The 18,865-nt window shown below is 55.3% G+C and overlaps 2 protein-coding genes across 13 annotated transcripts in view; one reads left to right on the forward strand and one right to left on the reverse strand.

Annotated features, from left to right (window-relative positions):
- Positions 1-8,150, forward strand: part of ADGRE5 (adhesion G protein-coupled receptor E5) — a 28,624-nt gene extending 20,474 nt beyond the window's left edge. For 3 of the 9 annotated variants that reach the window (XM_055235514.2, XM_055235515.2, XM_055235516.2), the window contains 11 exons: positions 866-1,043; positions 1,128-1,235; positions 2,063-2,328; positions 3,837-4,016; positions 5,193-5,384; positions 5,776-6,002; positions 6,145-6,211; positions 6,314-6,405; positions 6,506-6,674; positions 7,344-7,445; positions 7,528-8,150. In XM_055235514.2, coding sequence (XP_055091489.1) covers positions 866-1,043; positions 1,128-1,235; positions 2,063-2,328; positions 3,837-4,016; positions 5,193-5,384; positions 5,776-6,002; positions 6,145-6,211; positions 6,314-6,405; positions 6,506-6,674; positions 7,344-7,445; positions 7,528-7,557 — 1,611 coding nt within the window. In that variant the 3' untranslated portion in view covers positions 7,558-8,150. Of the gene's footprint in view, positions 1-865; positions 1,044-1,127; positions 1,236-2,062; positions 2,329-3,836; positions 4,017-5,192; positions 5,385-5,775; positions 6,003-6,144; positions 6,212-6,313; positions 6,406-6,505; positions 6,675-7,343 lie in introns of all 9 variants that reach the window. The other 6 variants (XM_063616236.1, XM_063616235.1, XM_063616238.1 and 3 more) reach the window with 2 other exon arrangements.
- Positions 8,151-8,244: 94 nt separating this feature from the next.
- On the reverse strand, positions 8,245-18,865 carry DDX39A (DExD-box helicase 39A). 4 transcript variants are annotated; one of them, XM_055235542.2, is made up of 11 exons: positions 18,705-18,865; positions 12,412-12,623; positions 11,986-12,113; positions 10,932-11,024; positions 10,414-10,597; positions 9,640-9,758; positions 9,167-9,298; positions 8,961-9,070; positions 8,728-8,872; positions 8,462-8,609; positions 8,245-8,378 (listed from the first exon to the last, which is right to left on the reverse strand). In XM_055235542.2, the coding sequence occupies exons 2-11, from the start codon at positions 12,617-12,619 to the stop codon at positions 8,362-8,364; spliced, it is 1,284 nt and encodes a 427-aa protein (XP_055091517.1). In that variant the 5' UTR covers positions 12,620-12,623; positions 18,705-18,865; the 3' UTR covers positions 8,245-8,361. The 4 variants fall into 4 exon arrangements, with proteins under 4 accessions (XP_055091517.1, XP_063472454.1, XP_063472455.1 ...); XM_063616384.1 differs by having other exon boundaries at positions 8,245-8,609; XM_063616385.1 differs by lacking the exon at positions 18,705-18,865 and adding an exon at positions 18,343-18,367 and having other exon boundaries at positions 8,245-8,609.

Here is an 18,865-nt window from a genome sequence, read left to right on the forward strand (position 1 = left end):
GTCCGGGCATGGTGGCTCAAGTCTGTAATCCCAGCACTTTGGGAGGCTGAGGCAGGCAGATCACCTGAGGTCAGGAGTTCAAGACCAGACTGACCAACATGGTGAAAACCCATCTCTAAAATAACAAAAAAAATTAGCCGGGCATGATGGCGGGCACCTGTAGTCCCAGCTACTAGGGAATCACTTGAACTCGGGAGTCGGAGGTTGTAGTGAGCCAAGATTGTGCCACTGCACTCCAGCCTGGGAGACAGAGTGAGACTCAGTCTCAGATAAATAAATAAATAAAGTTAAGATTGCATTTAACCTAATAGATCCAACATATTAACCACTTTAACATGGAATGATTTTTTGTTTTGTTTTGTTTTGATCTGAGATCACGCCATTGCACGCCAGCCTGGGTGACAAGAGTGAAACTCCATCTCAAAACAAACAAAAAAAAATTACAAAATTTAGCCGGGTGTGGTGGCACGCTTTTATAGTCCCAGCTACTCAGAAAGCTGAGGTGGGAGGATCGCTTGAGTCTGGGAGGTGGAGGTTGCATTGAGCTATGATTATGCCACTGCACTCAAGCCTGGGCAACAGACTGAGACCCTGTCTCAAAAAAAGAAAAAAAAAAAAAGAACAGGAAATCAAAACAGAGCCTGGCAGGCAGCCTGTGCCCGACCAGTGTTAAGCGCTGTGATTCATATGTGCACGCAGGCAAATACTCAATCCACTGCTTGTTTTCTGGTTACTGCATCATCTCAGTGATTCCCTTGTGCCTGTGGGTCTCCAGTGTGTCCCCTGGTAGGGGGTGAGATCCAGGTCCTTCAGGCAACCCCTGTGGTCTCATGCTCCAGCGATTCTGTCACCCATCAACCCCTAGAACGTCATCAAATTGGTGGACGAACTGATGGAAGCTCCTGGAGACATAGAGGCCCTGGCACCACCTGTCCGGCACCTCGTAGCCACCCAGCTGCTCTCAATCCTTGAAGATGTCATGAGGATCCTGGCCAAGAACCTGCCTGAAGGCCCCTTCACCTACGTTTCCCCTTCGAACACAGGTGAGGCCTTGGCCTGCCCTGCCCCAACCCTGGGCCCCACCTGGTACCTGGGGTCTGTAATCACTACTGCTCCTATCCCCTCAGAGCTGACCCTGATGATCCAGGAGCCGGGGGACAAGAACGTCACTATGGGTCAGAGCAACGCACGCATGAAGCTGAATTGGGCTGTGGCAGCTGGAGCCGAGGAGCCAGGTAGCAGCGGCGGTCTGGAGGGGGAGCCCGTGGGAGAGAGATGGAGGTACTGGGATGGGGCCAGGATGAGGTTCAGAATATGGAACAACTGACCGGGCGCTGTGGCTCACACCTGCAATCCCAGCATTTTGGGAGGCCCAGGTGGGTAGATCGCTTGAGCTCAGAAGTTCAAGACCAGCCTGGGCAACATGGTGAAACCTGGTCTCTACAAAAAATACAAAAATTAGCCGGGTGTGGTGGCACGTGCCTGTAGTCCCAGCTACTCAGGAGGCTGAAGCGAGAGGGTCAATTGAGCCTGGGAGGTCAAGGCTGCTGTGAGCTATGATCGTGCCAAAGCACTCCAGCCTGGATGACATAGTGAGACCCTGTCTTAAAAAAAAAAAAAAAAAAAAGGCCAGGCGCAGTGGCTTATGCCACTTTGGCAGGCTGAGATAGGTGGATCATCTGCGGTCAGGAGTTCAAGACCAGCCTGGCCAAGATGGTGAAACCCTGTCTCTATTAAAAATACAAAAATTAGCTGGGCGTGGTGGCGGGGGCCTATAATCCCAGCTACTCGGGAGGCTGAGACAGAAGAATCACTTGAACCTGGGGAGCGGAGGTTGCAGTGAGCTGAGATCACGCCACTGCACTCCAGCCTGGGCGAGAGAGTGAAACTCCGTCTCAAAAAAAAAAAAAAAAAAAGGAACAACTAGAAACTGACTCATCGGGAGGGGCTCCTGGCGTCATTGTGGTGGACTGGCTGAGCCTGAGCTGGGCCATCTTGGGAGGGAGGATAGAGCGTGGGAGGAGAACAACAGGAGTAGGCAGCGAGCGTGTCTGTTCCCCAGGCCTCGCCGTGGCGGGCATCCTCTCCATCCGGAACATGACGACATTGCTGGCCAATGCCTCCTTGAACCTGCATTCCAAGAAGCAAGCTGAACTGGAGGAGATATATGAAAGCAACATCCGCGGTGTCCGACTCAGACGCCTCTCGGCCGTCAACTCCGTCTTTCTGAGCCACAACAACACCAAGGAACTCAACTCCCCCATCCTTTTCGCCTTCTCCCACCTTGAGTCCTCCAGTGGGGAGGTGGGAAGAGACCCTCCTGCCAAGGTCTCTGCTCACTCTGCTCACTTCCTCAAAGAACCCAGGGCCTTTGCACATGCTGGGCCTCTCTCTGGGAGGCTCTTTCCCCACGTGACTCAGTCTTTTATGTTTCTGGCCTTCTCGTTTGGGCCTTGCCCAACCTTATTACTTATTTATTTCTTTACTTTATTTATTTAATTTAATTTATTTATTTATTTATTTATTTTAAGACAGAGTCTCACTCTGTCGTCCAGGCTGGAGTGCAGTGGCACGTTCTCGGCTTGCTGCAATCTCTGCCTCCCAGGTTCAAGTGATTCTCCTGCCTCAGCCTCCCGAGTAGCTGGGATTACAGGCACCCACCACCACACCTGGCTGATTTTGTATTTTTAGTAGAGGCGGAGTTTCTCCATGTTGGTCAGGCTGGTCTCGAACTTCCGACCTCAGGTGATATGCCCGCCTCAGCCTCTCAAAGTGCTGGGATTACAGGCGTGAGCCACCACGCCCGGCCTTTCTTTTCTTATTTATATTTTTAGACAGGAGGGTCTCACTCTGTGGCCCAGGCTGGAGTGCAGTGGTGCGATTATAGCTCACTGCAACCTCGAACTCCTGGACTCAACCATTCCTCCGGCCTCAGAGTTTTGAGTAGCTGAGGCTACAGGCATGCACCACCACTCCCAGCTAACTTTTTTATTTTTGATAGAGACAGGGACCTCACTATGTTTCCCAGGATGGTCTAGAATTCCTGGGGTCCAGTGATCCTCCCACCTCAGCCTCCTGAGTAGCTGGGACTATAAGTGTGCACTACTATGCCCAGTTAATTAAAAAAAAAATTTTTTAATGGAGATAGAGGTCTCGCTATGTTGCCACAGCTGGTCTCAGACTCCTGGCCTCAAGTGATCCTCCCACCTTGGCCTCCCAAAGTGCTGGAATTACTTACAGGCAAGAGCCGTTATCCCTGGCCACCTTCTAATACACTATCTACATTACTTATTCATTAGGTTTATGACATAATCTGCCTCTCCCACTTTTTTTTTTTTTTTTTTTTTTTGAGATGGAGTTTCACTCTTGTCATCCAGGCTGGAGTGCAGTGGCTCAATCTCGGCTCATCGCAACCTCCACCTCCCAGGTTCAAGCGATTCTCCTGCCTAGGACTCCCAAGTAGCTGGGATTACAGGTGCTTGCCACCAGGCCCAGCTAATTTTTGTATTTTTTAGTAGAGACAGGGTTTCGCCATGTTGGCCAGGCTGGTCTCAAACTCCTGACCTCAGGTGATCCACCTGCCTTGGCCTCCCAAAGTGCTGGGATTACAGGCATGAGCCACTATGCCTGGCCACCTCTCCCACTCTTATGTCAACCTCACAAGGGTAGGTACTTTTGTGTGCCCTGTTCACTGCTGTGCTCCAAACCTGTTACATTCAGTAGGCGCTCAGTCAATACTCATCTAGTAAAAAGCAGCCCTCTTAGACTCAGCCCAAGCCCAGGACCTAAGAGTGAGCTCCAGGCCAACCTTTCTGACCACCCCCATCTGCCCACAGGATGTGACGCCTGGGCCACGGCAGGAGCTGCTCTGTGCCTTCTGGAAGAGTGACAGCAACAGGGGAGGGCACTGGGCCACCGAGGGCTGCCAGGTGCTGGGCAGCAAGAACGGCAGCACCACCTGCCAATGCAGCCACCTGAGCAGCTTTGCGATCCTTATGGCTCATTATGATGTGGAGGTAAGTAGCTGGAGCCATCCTCAAGCGCCCACAGGTAACAAGGTCCAGCTGCAACCAGACAGGCAGCTAGTTCTCCATGGAGCCCTGCTGGTTATTCAGAGATGTCTGCATGGTTGCACAGCCCAGGTGTCCCCACATCACACCCCTCGCAGCCTCTTTGGCCTCTTCTCTACAACCCAGCAACTATACATTGAGTGCAGCCACTAGCTCCGCTCCTCTGCCTGTCCATCCCGTACCAGTTGTGAGATGTCAACTGAAAGCTCCCCGTGGAGAGCATTCCAAGGGGGCACCATTGCCCGTTTTTTTTTTTTTTTTTTTGAGACGGAGTCTCTGTCGCCCAGGTTGGAGTATGGTGGCACAACCTCAGCTAGTGAGGTTCAAGGGATTCTCCTGCCTTAGCCTCCAGAGTAGCTGAGATTACAGGCGTGCGCCACCATGCCTGAGTAATTTTTGGTATTTTTAGTAGAGACAGGGTTTCACCATGTTGCCCAGGCTAGTCTCGAACTCCTGACCTCAGGTGATCCGCCCACCTCGGCCTCCTGAAGTGCTGGGCTTACAGGTGTGAGCCACCGCACCTGGCCTTTTTTTTTTTTGACAGAGTCTTGCTCTGTCGCTTAGGCTGGAGTGCAGTGGCCTGATCTTGGCTCACTGCAACCCCCGCCTCCGGATTCAAGCGATTCTCCTGCCTCAGTCTCCCAAGTAGCTGGGATTACAGGTGCACGCCACCATGCACGGCTAATTTTTGTATTTTTAGTAGAGGCGGGGGTTTCACTATGTTGGGCAGGCTGGTCTCGAACTCCTGACCTCAGGTGATCCGCCCACCTCAGCCTCTCAAAGTGCTAGGATTACAGGCATGAGCCACTGCACCCAGCCTGGAGCACCACTTTCTGTATGTGACTTCAGTAGGATCCATAGTTAAGCTGGGCCGTGTCGAAAACTGCAATTAGCCAGGCAGAGAAGGGGGGCGCCTGTGGTCCAGGCCAAAGGCCCAGCAAGCACAAAAATGTGAAATCCCTAGACTCCCCTACCAGCTGGTAAGTGTGGCCAGATCTAGGAGGGCCAAGGGAGGAGGTCAGAGAGGTGGGCCCGTCAGAGTGTGGGGGGAAAAGGGACCACAAAGAGGGCAGGAAGTCCTCATGCCCTGAAGGAACCGTGAGCACCCGGTGCCACTCCTAGGACTGGAAGCTGACCCTGATCACCAGGGTGGGACTGGCGCTGTCACTCTTCTGCCTGCTGCTGTGCATCCTCACTTTCCTGCTGGTGCGGTCCATCCAGGGCTCGCGCACCACCATACACCTGCACCTCTGCATCTGCCTCTTCGTGGGCTCCACCATCTTCCTGGCCGGCATCGAGAACGAAGGCGGCCAGGTGAGGTCCCGCCCCGCTCCCTCCTGAGCTCTGCGATCAGGGAGGCCTGGGAGGGGTTAGCCCCGCCCACTCCCGGGGCTCAGTCTGGTAGGCGGGCCCTGGAGGCATGAGGCCCCGCCCCTGCCCGGGATCTGGCCCCCGCCCACCGGGGGGTCAGGTTGTCTCTTTAAAGGGCGCTGGCTTTGGAGCTGCCTGGCCACACCCCGAGTGCCCGCTCGCTTCTATGAGCGTTGTTGGGGGTGGGTCCTGGGGGGAAACCTGGCCTCCGCTCCAGACCCGCCCACCCTTCGGCTGTGGTCCCGCCCACTCTCGGGACCTGGCAGACTGGCTCTGGCGCCGCATGCCCCGCCCCGCGCTGACGTCGCCCTGCCCCTCCGTCCCCTCCCCGCAGGTGGGGCTGCGCTGCCGCCTGGTGGCCGGGCTGCTGCACTACTGTTTCCTGGCCTCCTTCTGCTGGATGAGCCTGGAAGGCCTGGAGCTCTACTTTCTTGTGGTGCGCGTGTTCCAAGGCCAGGGCCTGAGTACGCGCTGGCTCTGCTTGATCGGTTATGGCGTGCCCCTGCTCATCGTGGGCGTCTCGGCTGCCGTCTACAGCAAGGGCTACGGCCGCCCCAGATAGTGAGTGCAGCGAGGTGGGGCAGGAGGAAGGCGGGGTGCTAGGCCCGGGGCTCACAGGCAGTGCCACACACAATGTCTGGCCGCCCTCGGTTCTGCTCCTGGCTTCCTGGGGCACTGATGGGACCCCTCCCTTCCCTCCTAGCTGCTGGTTGGACTTTGAGCAGGGCTTCCTCTGGAGCTTCCTGGGACCTGTGACCTTCATCATTTTGGTAAGTACCCACTCTCCCTCCACCGAAGCCCGAGCGCCACAGGCCCAGGCCCAGCTGGACCATCGCTCTGGCCCTCTAACCCACAATCTGCTCCCCGCCCAGTGCAATGCTGTCATTTTTGTGACTACCGTCTGGAAGCTCACTCAGAAGTTTTCTGAAATCAATCCAGATATGAAGAAATTAAAGAAGGCGAGGTGAGAGGAGGGGCTGTGAGGACTTGGAGGCAGGGCCAGGGTGGGGGGCGTGAAGCTGGAGATGAGGTGGGGGCCCACGCTGCAACCCTGCTCCCCGCAGGGCGCTGATCATCACGGCCATCGCGCAGCTCTTCCTGTTGGGCTGCACCTGGGTCTTTGGCCTGTTCATCTTCGACGATCGGAGCTTGGTGCTGACCTATGTGTTTACCATCCTCAACTGCCTGCAGGGCGCCTTCCTCTACCTGCTGCACTGCCTGCTCAACAAGAAGGTGGGGGCCTGGGCACGGTGGCGCACGCCTGTCGTCCTCCCACCTACTTGGGAGGCTGAGGGGGAGGATTGCTTGAGCCCAGAAGTTCGAGACCAGCCTGGGCAACATAACCAGATGCTGTCTTTACAAAAAAATTCAAAGATAGCCAGGGTGAGGCGCCTGTAATCCTAACACTTTGGGAGGCCGAGGTGGGCACATCACCTGAAGTCAGGAATTCAAGACCAGCCTGGCCAACATGGTGAAACCCTGTCTCTACTAAAAATACAAAAATTAGCCGGGCATGGTGGCATATGCCTGTAGTCCCAGCTACTTGGGAGGCTGAGGCAGGAGAATCATTTGAACCAGGAAGCGGCAGTTGCAGTGGGCCAAGATGGCACCATTGCACTCCAGCCTGGGTGACAGTGAGACTCATCTCAAAAAAAAAAAAAAGGCCCATAACCTCAGCTCCTCAGGAGGCTGGGGTAAGAGGATCACTTGCGCCCAGGAGTTCAAGGTTGCAGTAAACTATGATGGTGCCACTGCACTCCAGCCTGGGCGACAGGGGGACCCTATCTCAAAAAAAGACAAACACAAAAACATGAAGAAGGTGGGGCTGAGGGCAGAGCATGGGGAGGAGCATGCATGGTCCCAGGGCCTGCTCCTGCCCTGACCTGGTGTCTGGGCCGGCAGGTTCGGGAAGAATACCGGAAGTGGGCCTGCCTAGTTGCCGGGGGGAGCAAGTACTCAGAATTCACCTCCACCACGTCTGGCACTGGCCACAATCAGACCCGGGTAAGGGGCTGCATCTGGGGCGGGTGTGGGCAGGAAGGCACCAGGGCTAGCGGGGCTCAGGCCTCTGGGCTCTCCTCTCCAGGCCCTCAGGGCGTCAGAGTCCGGCATATGAAGGCGCATGGTTCTGGACGGTCCAGCAGCTCCTGTGGCCACAGCAGCTTTGTACACGAAGACCATCCATCCTCCCTTCGTCCACCGCTCTGCTCCCTCCACTCTCCCTCCCTGAGCCCCACGTGTGCCACCAGGAGGGAGTGGCAGCTATAGTCTGGCACCAAAGTCCACCCAGTGGGGTAGAGTCGGAGCCACTGGTCCTGCTGCTGGCTGCCTCTCTGCTCCACCTTGTGACCCAGGGTGGGGACAGGGGCTGGCCTAGGGCTACAGCGTGTTGCCCTGGCACCTGTGGCCAGTACTCGGGACAGACTGAGGGCTCTTGTCCCGTCCTGGACTTTTCCTTTCATGTCTTTGCTGCCGAACTGAAGAGACTAGGCGCTGGGGCTCAGCTTCCCTCTTAAGCTAAGACTGATGTCAGAGGCCCCATGGCGAGGCCCCTTGGGGCCACTGCCTGAGGCTCACGGTACACAGGCCTGCCCTGCCTGGCTGGGCAGGAGGTTCTCACTGTTGTGAAGGTTGTGGACGTTGTGTAATGTGTTTTTATCTGTTCAAACTTTTCAGTGTTGACACAAAATTAAACACATGAATACAGAAGATGGCCTTGCCTGCTGGTGGTGATTCAGAGGCCAGGCCAGGGTGTCCGTGAAAGGCCAAGATGACCAAGAAACAGATGGGGTGGGAGCGAGGCTTCCATAATAACAAGTTTATTCTCATACAATCTCTAGCTTCTCAACAGTGGCGCCTGGAAAGGGGAGGTGAAGCTGCATGCGGGCGGCTCCAGGTGGGCGGCTCTGGCACATGGTGGTTACCGGCTCTGCTCAACTGTAAGACATGGGATGCAGTGAACCGAAGGGCCGGGGAAGGAACCCTCTGCCCCAGATCCCTGCCCTGCCCAAGGCACTTACTGTATGTGGAGATGTCTATTTCCTCTGGAAGTTCTGCCACATTAACTTCAAACCGGTCCTGGACGTCATTGAGGATTTTGGCATCATTCTCGTCAGACACAAAAGTGATGGCTAGGCCTTTGGTGCCAAAGCGACCCGCCCGGGCCACCTGCAGGCAGACAGGATCAGGGTCAGGCCACAGATACTACCTCAGGACTTGAGGAAAAGCAGGGCTGGGGTCCCACCCCACCGCCAGGGGAAAGCAACATGCCCATGAGGCTGCTCACCCGGTGCAGGTAGGTGTCCGAGTCCTCAGGCATGTCGTAGTTAAAGACGATGTTGACCCGCTCGATGTCCATCCCCCGGCCAAACAGATTGGTGGCCACCAGGATCCGCCGCTGGAAATCCTTGAACTGCTGATAGCGTGACAGGCTGGGGTGCAGGAGAAACAAGTGGAGGCCGTCAGACACTGGGCTCCTGGTGGCGCTCCCTGCAGCCTTGGTGGGCGGCTCGCACTCACCGCTCCTCCTGGGCCATGCCCCGGTGGATGGCGATGGCCGGGAAGTTCTGCTCCACGAGGAGCTGGGCCAGGGCCATGCAGCGCTGCACTGACTTGACGAAGATTATCACCTGAGGGAAGGAGTGGCAGTCAGGGCCACACAGTCCCTTCGGCCCAGTGACCTCCCGAAGGTCCAGAGCCCCAGGACGGGCTGATGGAAGTGTCACCTGGTTAAACTCCAGCACATCCAGGAGATCAAAGAGCTTGCGGTTCTTCTCACTGTCTTTGAGTTTGACGTAGTACTGCTGCAGGCCGTGCAGCGTGAGCTTGGTCTCGTCGTCCACAAACACCTCCATGGGCTGTGTGGGAAGGGAGGTGGGAGGGGCGGGCAGGGATCACCTCTGGGCATCTCGCCTGCCCAAAACCTTCCAGTGGGCGACTCCTTTGTGCGACACTTCCCAGAGGACCTGCTGCACCAGACCTCAGTAAACATCGCTCAAAAGCTGGATGTAAGCTCTGGCCCGGCTCAGGTGTGGACCAAGCTTGACTCCCAGTTTGACAAGACCGAGGGGAGGAAAGGAGGCTCCGCCGGCTCCCAGCATCCCAGCATCCTCTGTGCCATGTGGGCCGTGCGGGTGTCCTGGGGCCCCAGGCTCCAGGCCCCGGGGAAGGCCGAAGCTGCCACTCTCGCCCTACTCACATCCTGCATGAACTTCCTGCACACAGGCCGGATGTCCTTGCTCAGGGTGGCGCTGAACATCATGCACTGCTTCTCGTGTGGTGTCAGGCGGAAGATCTCCTGCACATCCCGCCGCATGTCTGGGTGGGGAAAGCAAGACATGGGTGGACATGAGCGTCTGCCATGCAGGACCCCCACCCCAGACCAGACCCAGACCCCTCCCAACCTGTGCCAGGGAGCCAGTGGCACCGTGATGAGGGCAGAGTGAGCCGCGGGAGTGGCCAGTCCTGGTGCCTGAGGGGCTGGGGGGTGGCCAGCGAGCGCAGGCGCGGGAGGAGCTGCAATCCACTTACGCGCTGGCGCGGAGCAGCCGTGCCCGTGCGCCTCGAGCCACGCTTCAGGGAGGGGAGCCTGAGGCAGAGACAGCCGCTGGGGTGAGAGCTGCAGCTGCCTCCCAGGACACAAGCCCATCTCCCACCGGCCCTGTTGGGGCTCACTGAGGGCAGGCAGGGCCTGGAACCAACCCAACAGGTGGCAGAAACCTCATACTCCCAGAGGTATGTGCGCATGCCTTTACATCCAGGAGGGACGGGGGCTCGTCTGGGCCCCGTGGTCCCATTCGGCTCGGGCTCAGAAACAGCACGTCCCTCTGCCAGCAGCAGAGCTTTCCCTAAGATCACCACAGGAGCCCCACCTGCCAGCCGCCCATGTGACCCACTTAAGAGCCTTCCACCTGCTATGGGGCCCACCTAGTCGCTGACTCTCCAGCTGGGGCTGCGAGGGCAGAAGACTCACCCAGCTGCTCCAGCATCTTGTCACACTCGTCCAGCACAAAGTGCTTCACATTCTTTAGGCTGAAGCTCCTATTTCGCACGAGTGCCAGGATGCGGCCCGGGGTCCCCACCACGACATGGGGACAGTTCTTCTTCAACACTTCTTCATCCTTCTTGATGGAAAGACCACCGAAGAACACAGACACCTATGGGGATGAGGAGGAAGCTGCTCCATGCTGATACACGGCCCAAGGCCCCAACCTGCACGGCCCCAGCACCTGTGAACAGGAGCCCTCAGGGGACCAAGGCAGGCCTGAGAGCCTCCTGGGGCTCCACTCAAAGGCAGCCCCAGACTGGGACCTACGCAGGCCCCTGGGAGCCATGCATAATTCATCAGGCTTTTAAGGAGCAAAAACCACCGCAAACCTCAAAGGCGGCTGCCCCTGCCAAGCTTGGTAAATGCTGGCTGGGCCAGAGCCGAGGCTAACAAAGCTGCAGAAACCAAGCGGCACCTGGTCCAGTCCAGCCCGAGGGGCTCACCTTGACGCTGGGCATGTACTTGGAGAAGCGCTCATATTCTTTGCTGATCTGGAAGGCCAGCTCCCTTGTGTGGCACATGACCAGGACCGTCACCTGGGAAGTGGCATGAGAAGAGGGCCTTCAGGCAGCGTCCTAAACCCCTTCCCCACCAGAGTCCACCCAACCCAGTCCCCCCGACACACTGCACCCAACATCACAGGCCATTTGAAGGCCCGGTCCAAATGCCTCCCACTTCTCACAGCCCTTCCCCACCCCTCACTCCCTACACCCTCCCACAGCTATTGAAACCTGTCTCCCAACACCAGGACCCGCGATGAGAAACAGAAAATGGAACAGCAAATGGCCCGCATAATGTAATGGTTAGACCTGCCCTGCCTGGGTGACATGGGACCAGGAAATCCTTAGAGATAAGGATTTCCTGAATCTCGGCACTCGGGCGGCCCTGGTCTTCCCACCCGTGCCATCAGACACTGGACCACACCACAGCCCTCCACAGCACCTTCATCCTTCAGGATGTGCTGAGATAACGAGGGCACGGGCGCCAATGTGAAGCCCAATGATGTGCACCCAGCCTGACTCAGGAGCAAGACACCAGAATTCACTGAAGTGTCTCCCCAAGATGGTGGCACACAAGACAATGGGAGAAGACAGCCAGGGCCTAACAGCAAGGACAGTGGTGACAGCTATATTCAGAGCAACCTAACCTTCACAGATGGACACTCTCTAGGTAAGTGGCACGGCAAAACAGCAACGGTGCCTCTGGGGCAAGGGGCAAATCGTGGGCACTTTCCAGTTATTTTGACTTATTGGCAATTTCTAATTTTTGTTATAACTAATTACTCTATTTTTTGAGATGGAGTCTCCCTCTGTCACCTAGGCTGGAGTGCAGTGGTGTGATCATAGCACACTGCAGCCTCGACTTCCTGGGCTCAAGCGATCCTCCAGCCTCAGCTTTCCAAAGCGCTGGGCTAACAGGTGTGAGCCACCCCATCTAGCCTACTCTACTTCCACCGCCACAGGCAGGGTGGGGCCAGGAAGGGAAGAGCCCACCCACCTGTCCGTTGACAGGCTCAATCTGCTGTAGGGTGGCCAGCACGAAGACCGCTGTCTTGCCCATCCCGGACTTGGCCTGGCACAGGACGTCCATGCCCAGGATGGCCTGGGGAATGCACTCATGCTGGACTGCAGGAGAAGCAGAGCGTAAGGGATGAGAACCTGGACGCATCCCCGTGCAGGGTCCTCACCAGTTGACCGGGGGCCCACAGTGAGGGCAATCAGAAAAGGCTGACTCCGGACAAGGCCATAGACACCTGCAGGGCTGGGGTATCAGCCTGGTCAAAGCAGAACACCCCGCTGCCAAGGGCAGCCACAGGCCCCGCCCTCACCCACGGCACACTGGAGGCAGCACCGCTCTGGGCGGGCAGGGCTGGTCTTGTCTTGGTGAGGACCTGGGCAAGAGGATAACACCCAGAAGGCATACCCTCAGACGGATGCTCAAAGCCACAGTCCACGATGGCCCGCAGGAGCTCCGGCTTCAGCAGAAAGTCCCGGAAGCCAGAGCTGTGGATGGAAACGTAGGATCCCTTGATGTCTTTCTTAGGGGGAGCCGGTGTGCTCTCTTGAGGAGCCTGGGGCTCTTCTTCTTCATCATAATCCAAAAGATCGTTTTCCACATCCTGTTCTGCCATGACGCTGAGAAGAGACAGAGGCAGGGTCCCGCAAGTGGGCACAGAAGGATGATGAAGCTTCATTCAAACGGCATTCTCTGCCGCCTCCTTCCATGAGGGAGCCCTTCAGCTCTACCTGGGCTGCACCTCCCAGCTTTGCCCTGTCTCCACCTCCCCAACCTCAAGCTACCCCATCTCTCCCCCATGCCCTGCTGGCCACACCCACAGGCAGAACACCCTCCACCTCCAAAGGGCTTCCCATGGCTCACAGAGTTAAAATCCCAACTCTCACCACAGGCCAGGCAATCCCCTTGGTTTAACCCCTGCTCACCTCATCCCACACCACCCCCAGCCTTGTTCAGCTGCTCAGACCCCTGGAGACCCTGCCCCAAGCCTTTGAACCTGGCTGTCACCGCCAGGAATGCTCTGCCCCCAGGTCTCTGCACAAATGCCTCCTTCTCCACACGCAAGCCTCAGCTCCAGTGAACTTCCTCAGACTACTCAGCCCAGAGAAGCCCCCTCCCTATCACTCCCCAAGGAATCCACTGGGCTTGCATGGGGCAGGAGCCCAAAGACCCCAGCGGTAGGGCTGCCAGGATGCTGGCGAGAACTGAGTTTGCGAGAGAGCAAGCAGTATCTGCCCAGCCCCAGCTTCTCCCACTCTTTGTGGTCTGCACAGGGGAATAATTAAGTGCTCTCATGAAAGGCCTCCTATTGGGCCTGGGCCAATAAAAATAAAGCTAAGAAGATGGAAAATGCAATTAATACAAAGTCTGCCTACCTCTTTGCTTTATTAATCTAATGCATACTAAGTGCCTGCTGGGTGCAAGGGACCCAAACATGAGGACAATTGTCTTTCGTCCTCCTCCCCTACCCCAGACTCCAGTCGGGGGGGTGGAGCAGAGGGCGACAGCTGCTACAATTCTTCCTGAGGCTGGATGCTGAGGATCCTAGGCCACTTCTGGCCTCACTGTCACTCATTCCCGGCTCAGAAACATCAATTCCATTCTCTCAATGGCTGTTTTCTCTCTCTCAACCTCCCTGTCCATGAGGCAGTGAATCCCACCAAGGCCCTCTGGCCAGTTCTCACCTATGCTACCATGCTGGCCCCAAGCTGCTATCACCTGTTTTTTTTTATTATTATTATATTATTATTATTATTATTATTATTATTATTGAGACGGAGTCTTGCTCTGTCACCCAGGCTGCAGTGCAGTGGTGCAACCTCGACTCACTGCAACCTCCGCCTCCAGGGTTCAAGATTCTCCTGCCTCAGCCTCCTGAGTAGCTGGGATTACAGGTGCTTGCCACCATGGCCAGCTAATTTTTGTATTTTTGGTAGAGACAGGGTTTCACCATGTTGGTCAGGCTAGTCTCAAACTCCTGACCTCATGATCTACCCACCTCAGCCTCCTAAAGTGCTGGGATTACAGGCCTGAGCCACTGCGCCTGGCCTTATTATTATTATTTTTAATTAGAACAGCTTTACAGGCCAGGCGCAGTGGCTCACGCCTGTAATCCCAGCACTTTTGAGAGACCAAGGCGGGCGGGTCACCTGAAGTCAGGAGTTCGAGACCAGCCTGACCAACATGGTGAGACCCCATCTCTACTAAAAATACAAAAATTTAGCCAGGCATGGTGGCAGGCGCCTATAATCCCAGCTACTCGGGAAGCTGAGGCAGAAGAATTGCTTAACCCCGGTAGGCGGAGGTTGTGATGGGCCGAAATCACGCCACTTCACTCCAACCTAAAAAAAAAAAAAAAAAAGAAAAGCTTCACAGAGATACTTACATGCTATACAACTCACCACTTAAGGCAGACAATTCAGTGGTTTTTAGTATAGTCACAGACATGTGCAACCACTACCACATGTGCAATTTTAGAATACTTCATCACCTTGAAATAAAAGCTCCTGTACCCTTTACCTATCCATACTCTAAACACCCCACCCCAGCCCCAGGCAACCACTAATCTGCTTTCTGTTTCTATGGATTTGCCTGTTGTTGTGGACATTTCACATAAATGAAATCTTACAATTTGTGACATTTTGTGTCTGGCTTCTTTCACTCAGCACAATGTGCTCTAGCACATCGTCAGTACTCCCTTCCTTTTTTTTTTCCTCCCTTTGAGACAAGGTCTTGCTCTGTTGCCCAGGCTGGAGTGGCCCAATCAAAGCACACTTCAACCTCTGCCTCCCAGGCTCAATCAAGCGATATTCCCACCTCAGCCTCCCTAGTAGCAGGAGCTACATGCGCCCGCCACCACTAATTTTTGTATTTGTAACAGAGATGGGGTTTCACCATGTTGCCCAAGCTGATCTCCAACTTCTGGGCTCAGGCAGTCTGTCCACCTCAGCCTTCCAAAGTGCTGGGATTACAGGTGTGAGCCACCACACCCGGCCTCATTTCTTTCCATGGTCACCTAATGTTCCGTCTCGCCAACATACTACATTTTGCTTAACCACTGTTAGCTGGACATGTAGGTGCCATCATCTCTTGCCTGAATTAAGCCAATAAAGCCAATAGCCTCCTCCCTGGTTTCCCTGTTGCCATCCCCCAGCCCCTTCCCAGAGCAGCCAGAAAGACCCTATCAAACTAAGTCATGGCCAGGCGCGGTGGCTCACACCTGTAATCCCAGCACTTTGGGAGGCCGAGGCAGGTGGATCACCTGAGGTCAGGAGTCCAGGACTAGCCTGACCAACACAGTGAAACCCCGTCTCTACTAAAAATACCAAAAATGTGCCGGGTGTGGTGGTGCGTACCTGTAATCCCAGCTACTTGGAGGCAGGAGAATCACTTGAACCTAGGAGGCAGAGGTTGCAGAGAGCCGAGATCACACCACGGCCCTCCGGCCTGGGCAACAGAGCAAGACTCTGTCTCAAAAAAAAAAAAAAAAAACCTAAGAGTACATTACTATTCTGCTCAAAACTTTTAATAGGTTCCTACTGTGCTTAGAAAAAAACTCGAGTCCTCACAAAGCCAGCCTACGAGGCCCCTCCTAACCTGACTCCTCTATACTCATACCTCATCTCCCCCATTGCCCCTCACTCGCCGGCCTTGCTGTCGTGTCTCAAACACACCTCAGCACCTTTGCACTTGCTGTTCTTGCTGCCTGGAGGGGTCACAAATCCCCCACTTCTTTTGGGCCTCCTTTGCTCCAGAAAGGCATTTCCTTACAGCCCCAACTAAAACAGCACCGCTTCCAGTCAGCCCTGTCCTGTGAGAACAGCTAATAAGCACTCCATAGCAATGGCTGAATAAATGAACTAGAATAAAGGCATTCAGGCAGAGTTGAACATGTCTCTCTATCTGACCCTTCAAACAGGCAATCTGAAGGGGTCACTTCCCAGGCAGCAGGGAAAACAGGAGCCAAGAAAGGTCAGTCCAAAAAGCACCAGAGCCTTTTGGGGTATGGAGAGTAGGACTAGCTTGCTGGCGTCAGGGCAGAAGACAAAGCCGGAAGAGCTGGTCAGCCACAAAGGGCATGTGTTCTTGTTGTTGTTGTTTTTTGAGACAGGGTCTCGCTCTGTCACTCAAGCTGGAGTGCAGTGGTGCAATCATAGCTCACTGGAGCCTCGACCTCCCAGGCCCAGTGAGTCTCCCACCTCAGCTTCCTGTGTAGCTGGGACTACAGGTGCATGCCACCACGCCTGGCTAATTTTTGTATTTTTAGTAGAGACAGGGTTTCACCATGTTTCCCAGGCTGGTCGTGAACTCCTGGACTCAAGCAAACCTCCTGCCTCTGTCTCCCAAAGTGCTGGGATTACAGGAATGAGCCACCCACCATGCCCGGCCCGGGCCTGTGTACTTGTTAAGCAATAGGGAATTGCTAATTAGATTGGAGCTGAGTCACTCAATCAGGATCTGCCCGAGAGTACTGTAATTTACTCCTCTGATGAAGGGGGAGGTTAAGACCAGCAGCAGGGAAAACCAGTCACCAAATGAAAGAGAAGTAACCAGGGTAGGGGCGTGAGGTAAGGAAAGAAAGGGTGGGACACGCCACAAGACAGGAACATCCCCTGAGCAATCCATGGGTAGAGAAGAGCCACAGTCTATTCTGGGCTCCAAATCTAGGTGGCCAAGAGATGGTGTATTTTAAGGAAATAAAGCAAAGTTGTTTTGTTGGTGGGGAAACAAATTTGGGGCAGGCCCAGCATGGTGCCTCACTTCTGTAATCCCAGCACTTTGAGAAGCCAGGGTGGGAGGATGGCTTGAGCCCAGGAGTTCGAGACCAACCTGGACAGTAAGTCGAGACCACGTCTACACAAAAATAATTTTTTAAAAAGTAGCCGGGTGGGTGGGGGCAGGGGGGAGGGATAGCATTAGGAGATATACCTAATGCAAATGACGAGTTAATGGGTGCAGCACACCAACATGGCACATGTACACATATGTAACAAACCTGCACGCTGTGCACATGTACCCTAAAACTTAAAAGTATAAAAAAAAAAGACATAGCCCAAGGGGCACCTTCTATGTAGCAGAGGCTAAAAAATAAATAGAAATTAAAAAAAAAAAAAAAAATTAGCCCGGTGTGGTGGCATGGGCCTGTAGTCCTAGCTACTTGGGAGGCTGTGCCGGGAGGATCGCTTGAGCCAGGAGGTCGAGGCTGCCAGTGATGGCGCCATGGCATTCCAGCCTGGATGACAGAGGGAGACCCTTTCTCAAGAAAAATAAATTTAAAAAAAGAAATTGGGGCCCGGCGTGGTGGCTCATGCCTGTAATCCCAGCACTTTGGGAGGCGAAGCGGACGGATCACTTGAGGTCAGGGATTAGAGACAAGGCTGGGCAACATGGTGAAACCCTGTCTCTACCACAAATACAAAAATTAGCCGGATGTGCTTGCTTGAACCCGGGAGACGGAGGCTGCAGTGAGCCGAGATAGTGTCACTGCACTCCAGCCTGGGCGACAGAGCAAGGCTCTGTCTCAAAAAAAAAAAAAAAGACAGAGAGAGAGAGATAAATTGGGGTAAACCGAATCTGCTAAGATAAAATTTTCGAGAAACTGGGCTGGACAGGATCTAAAGCTCAAAACTGATTAGATCAGGAAAGGATCCGGCGGGGTTTTCCCCGCCCAAAGTGGGTGGCCACGACCGCTGAGGCGCCAGGAGCGCATTAACTTTAAAGTTGACAGCGGGGAACTCACAACCCAGACACGCCACGTGTACCCAGTTACCCTCAAGTGTCCCCAGGCAGGCTTTCCACCCCGGAGTTTATTCCCACCTGGAGACTCCTATTTCCAAAAGAAAGCCTTTTTTTTTCTTCTCTTTTCTTTTTTTTTTTTTTTTTTTTTGAGGCAGAATCTCGCTCTGTCACTCACGCTGGAGTGCAGTGTCGCTATCTCGGCTCACTGTAACCTCCACCTCCCGGATTCAAGCGACTCTCGAGCCTCAGCCTCCCGAGTAGCTGGGACCACAGGCGCTCGCCACCACGCTCGGCTGATTTTTTTTGTATTTTGAGTAGAGACGTGGTTTCACCATGTTGGCCAGGCTGGTCTCGAACTCCTGACCTCAAGTGATCCGCCCTCCTTGGTCTCTCCCAAAGTACTGAGATTACAAGAGCCACCACGCCCGGCCTTCCAAAATAAAGTCTTATTTGCCCTAAATCTCAGAATCCCGAATCCCGTAAAAAGTAGACCAAGAAGAAGGTAGACTGGGAAAGGGGTCAAGTCCCTCGGTCCCAAAAAAACCCCTGACAACTGGAAGCTCCGACTTCTCCCACCCAGGACCCAGACCCCGGCGTCACCCCCTCGTCCCTCTCCAAATGGCCCCAGGCCGCCGCGAGATCTATTCGGACGAACTGACAGACTCCAAGTAGGGCTCGGAGCGCCGTCGGCCATGACAGCCCCTCCCAGAAGCGGGCCCCGAGCCCCGAGCCCCGAGCCCCGAGCTCCGAGCACCTCGCGCCAACGACCGGCCTACCCCTAGCGCATGCGCCCCGGTGCCCAACGGCTAACACACAGCGCTCTAACACACCAACCGCCCCGCCCCCCCCGTCTCGCGACCCTTTCTCCTCCTCCCCTTAGCTCCCAACGTCTCCCCTCGTCCTCTCGCTCTCAGTTCAGACGTCCCCACACCGCGGCCCCGCGCCCGGGATCAGCCGCTCACCTGGCTCCCCGTTCTTCTCCGCGTGCTGCTAAGAGAGGCTTCTGACTTCGGTTTTCCGCCGGGCGCGCAGACACGAGCTGCCGCGCTTCCTGTTTCTTGCGTCGGACTGCTGCTCTGCTCACTGGGCCGCTGCCTTTTCATTCAAGAGAGGCCGAAGCGGT

The sequence above is a fragment of the Symphalangus syndactylus genome, chromosome 13 (assembly GCF_028878055.3).
Source record: "Symphalangus syndactylus isolate Jambi chromosome 13, NHGRI_mSymSyn1-v2.1_pri, whole genome shotgun sequence".
NCBI lineage: Eukaryota > Metazoa > Chordata > Mammalia > Primates > Hylobatidae > Symphalangus > Symphalangus syndactylus.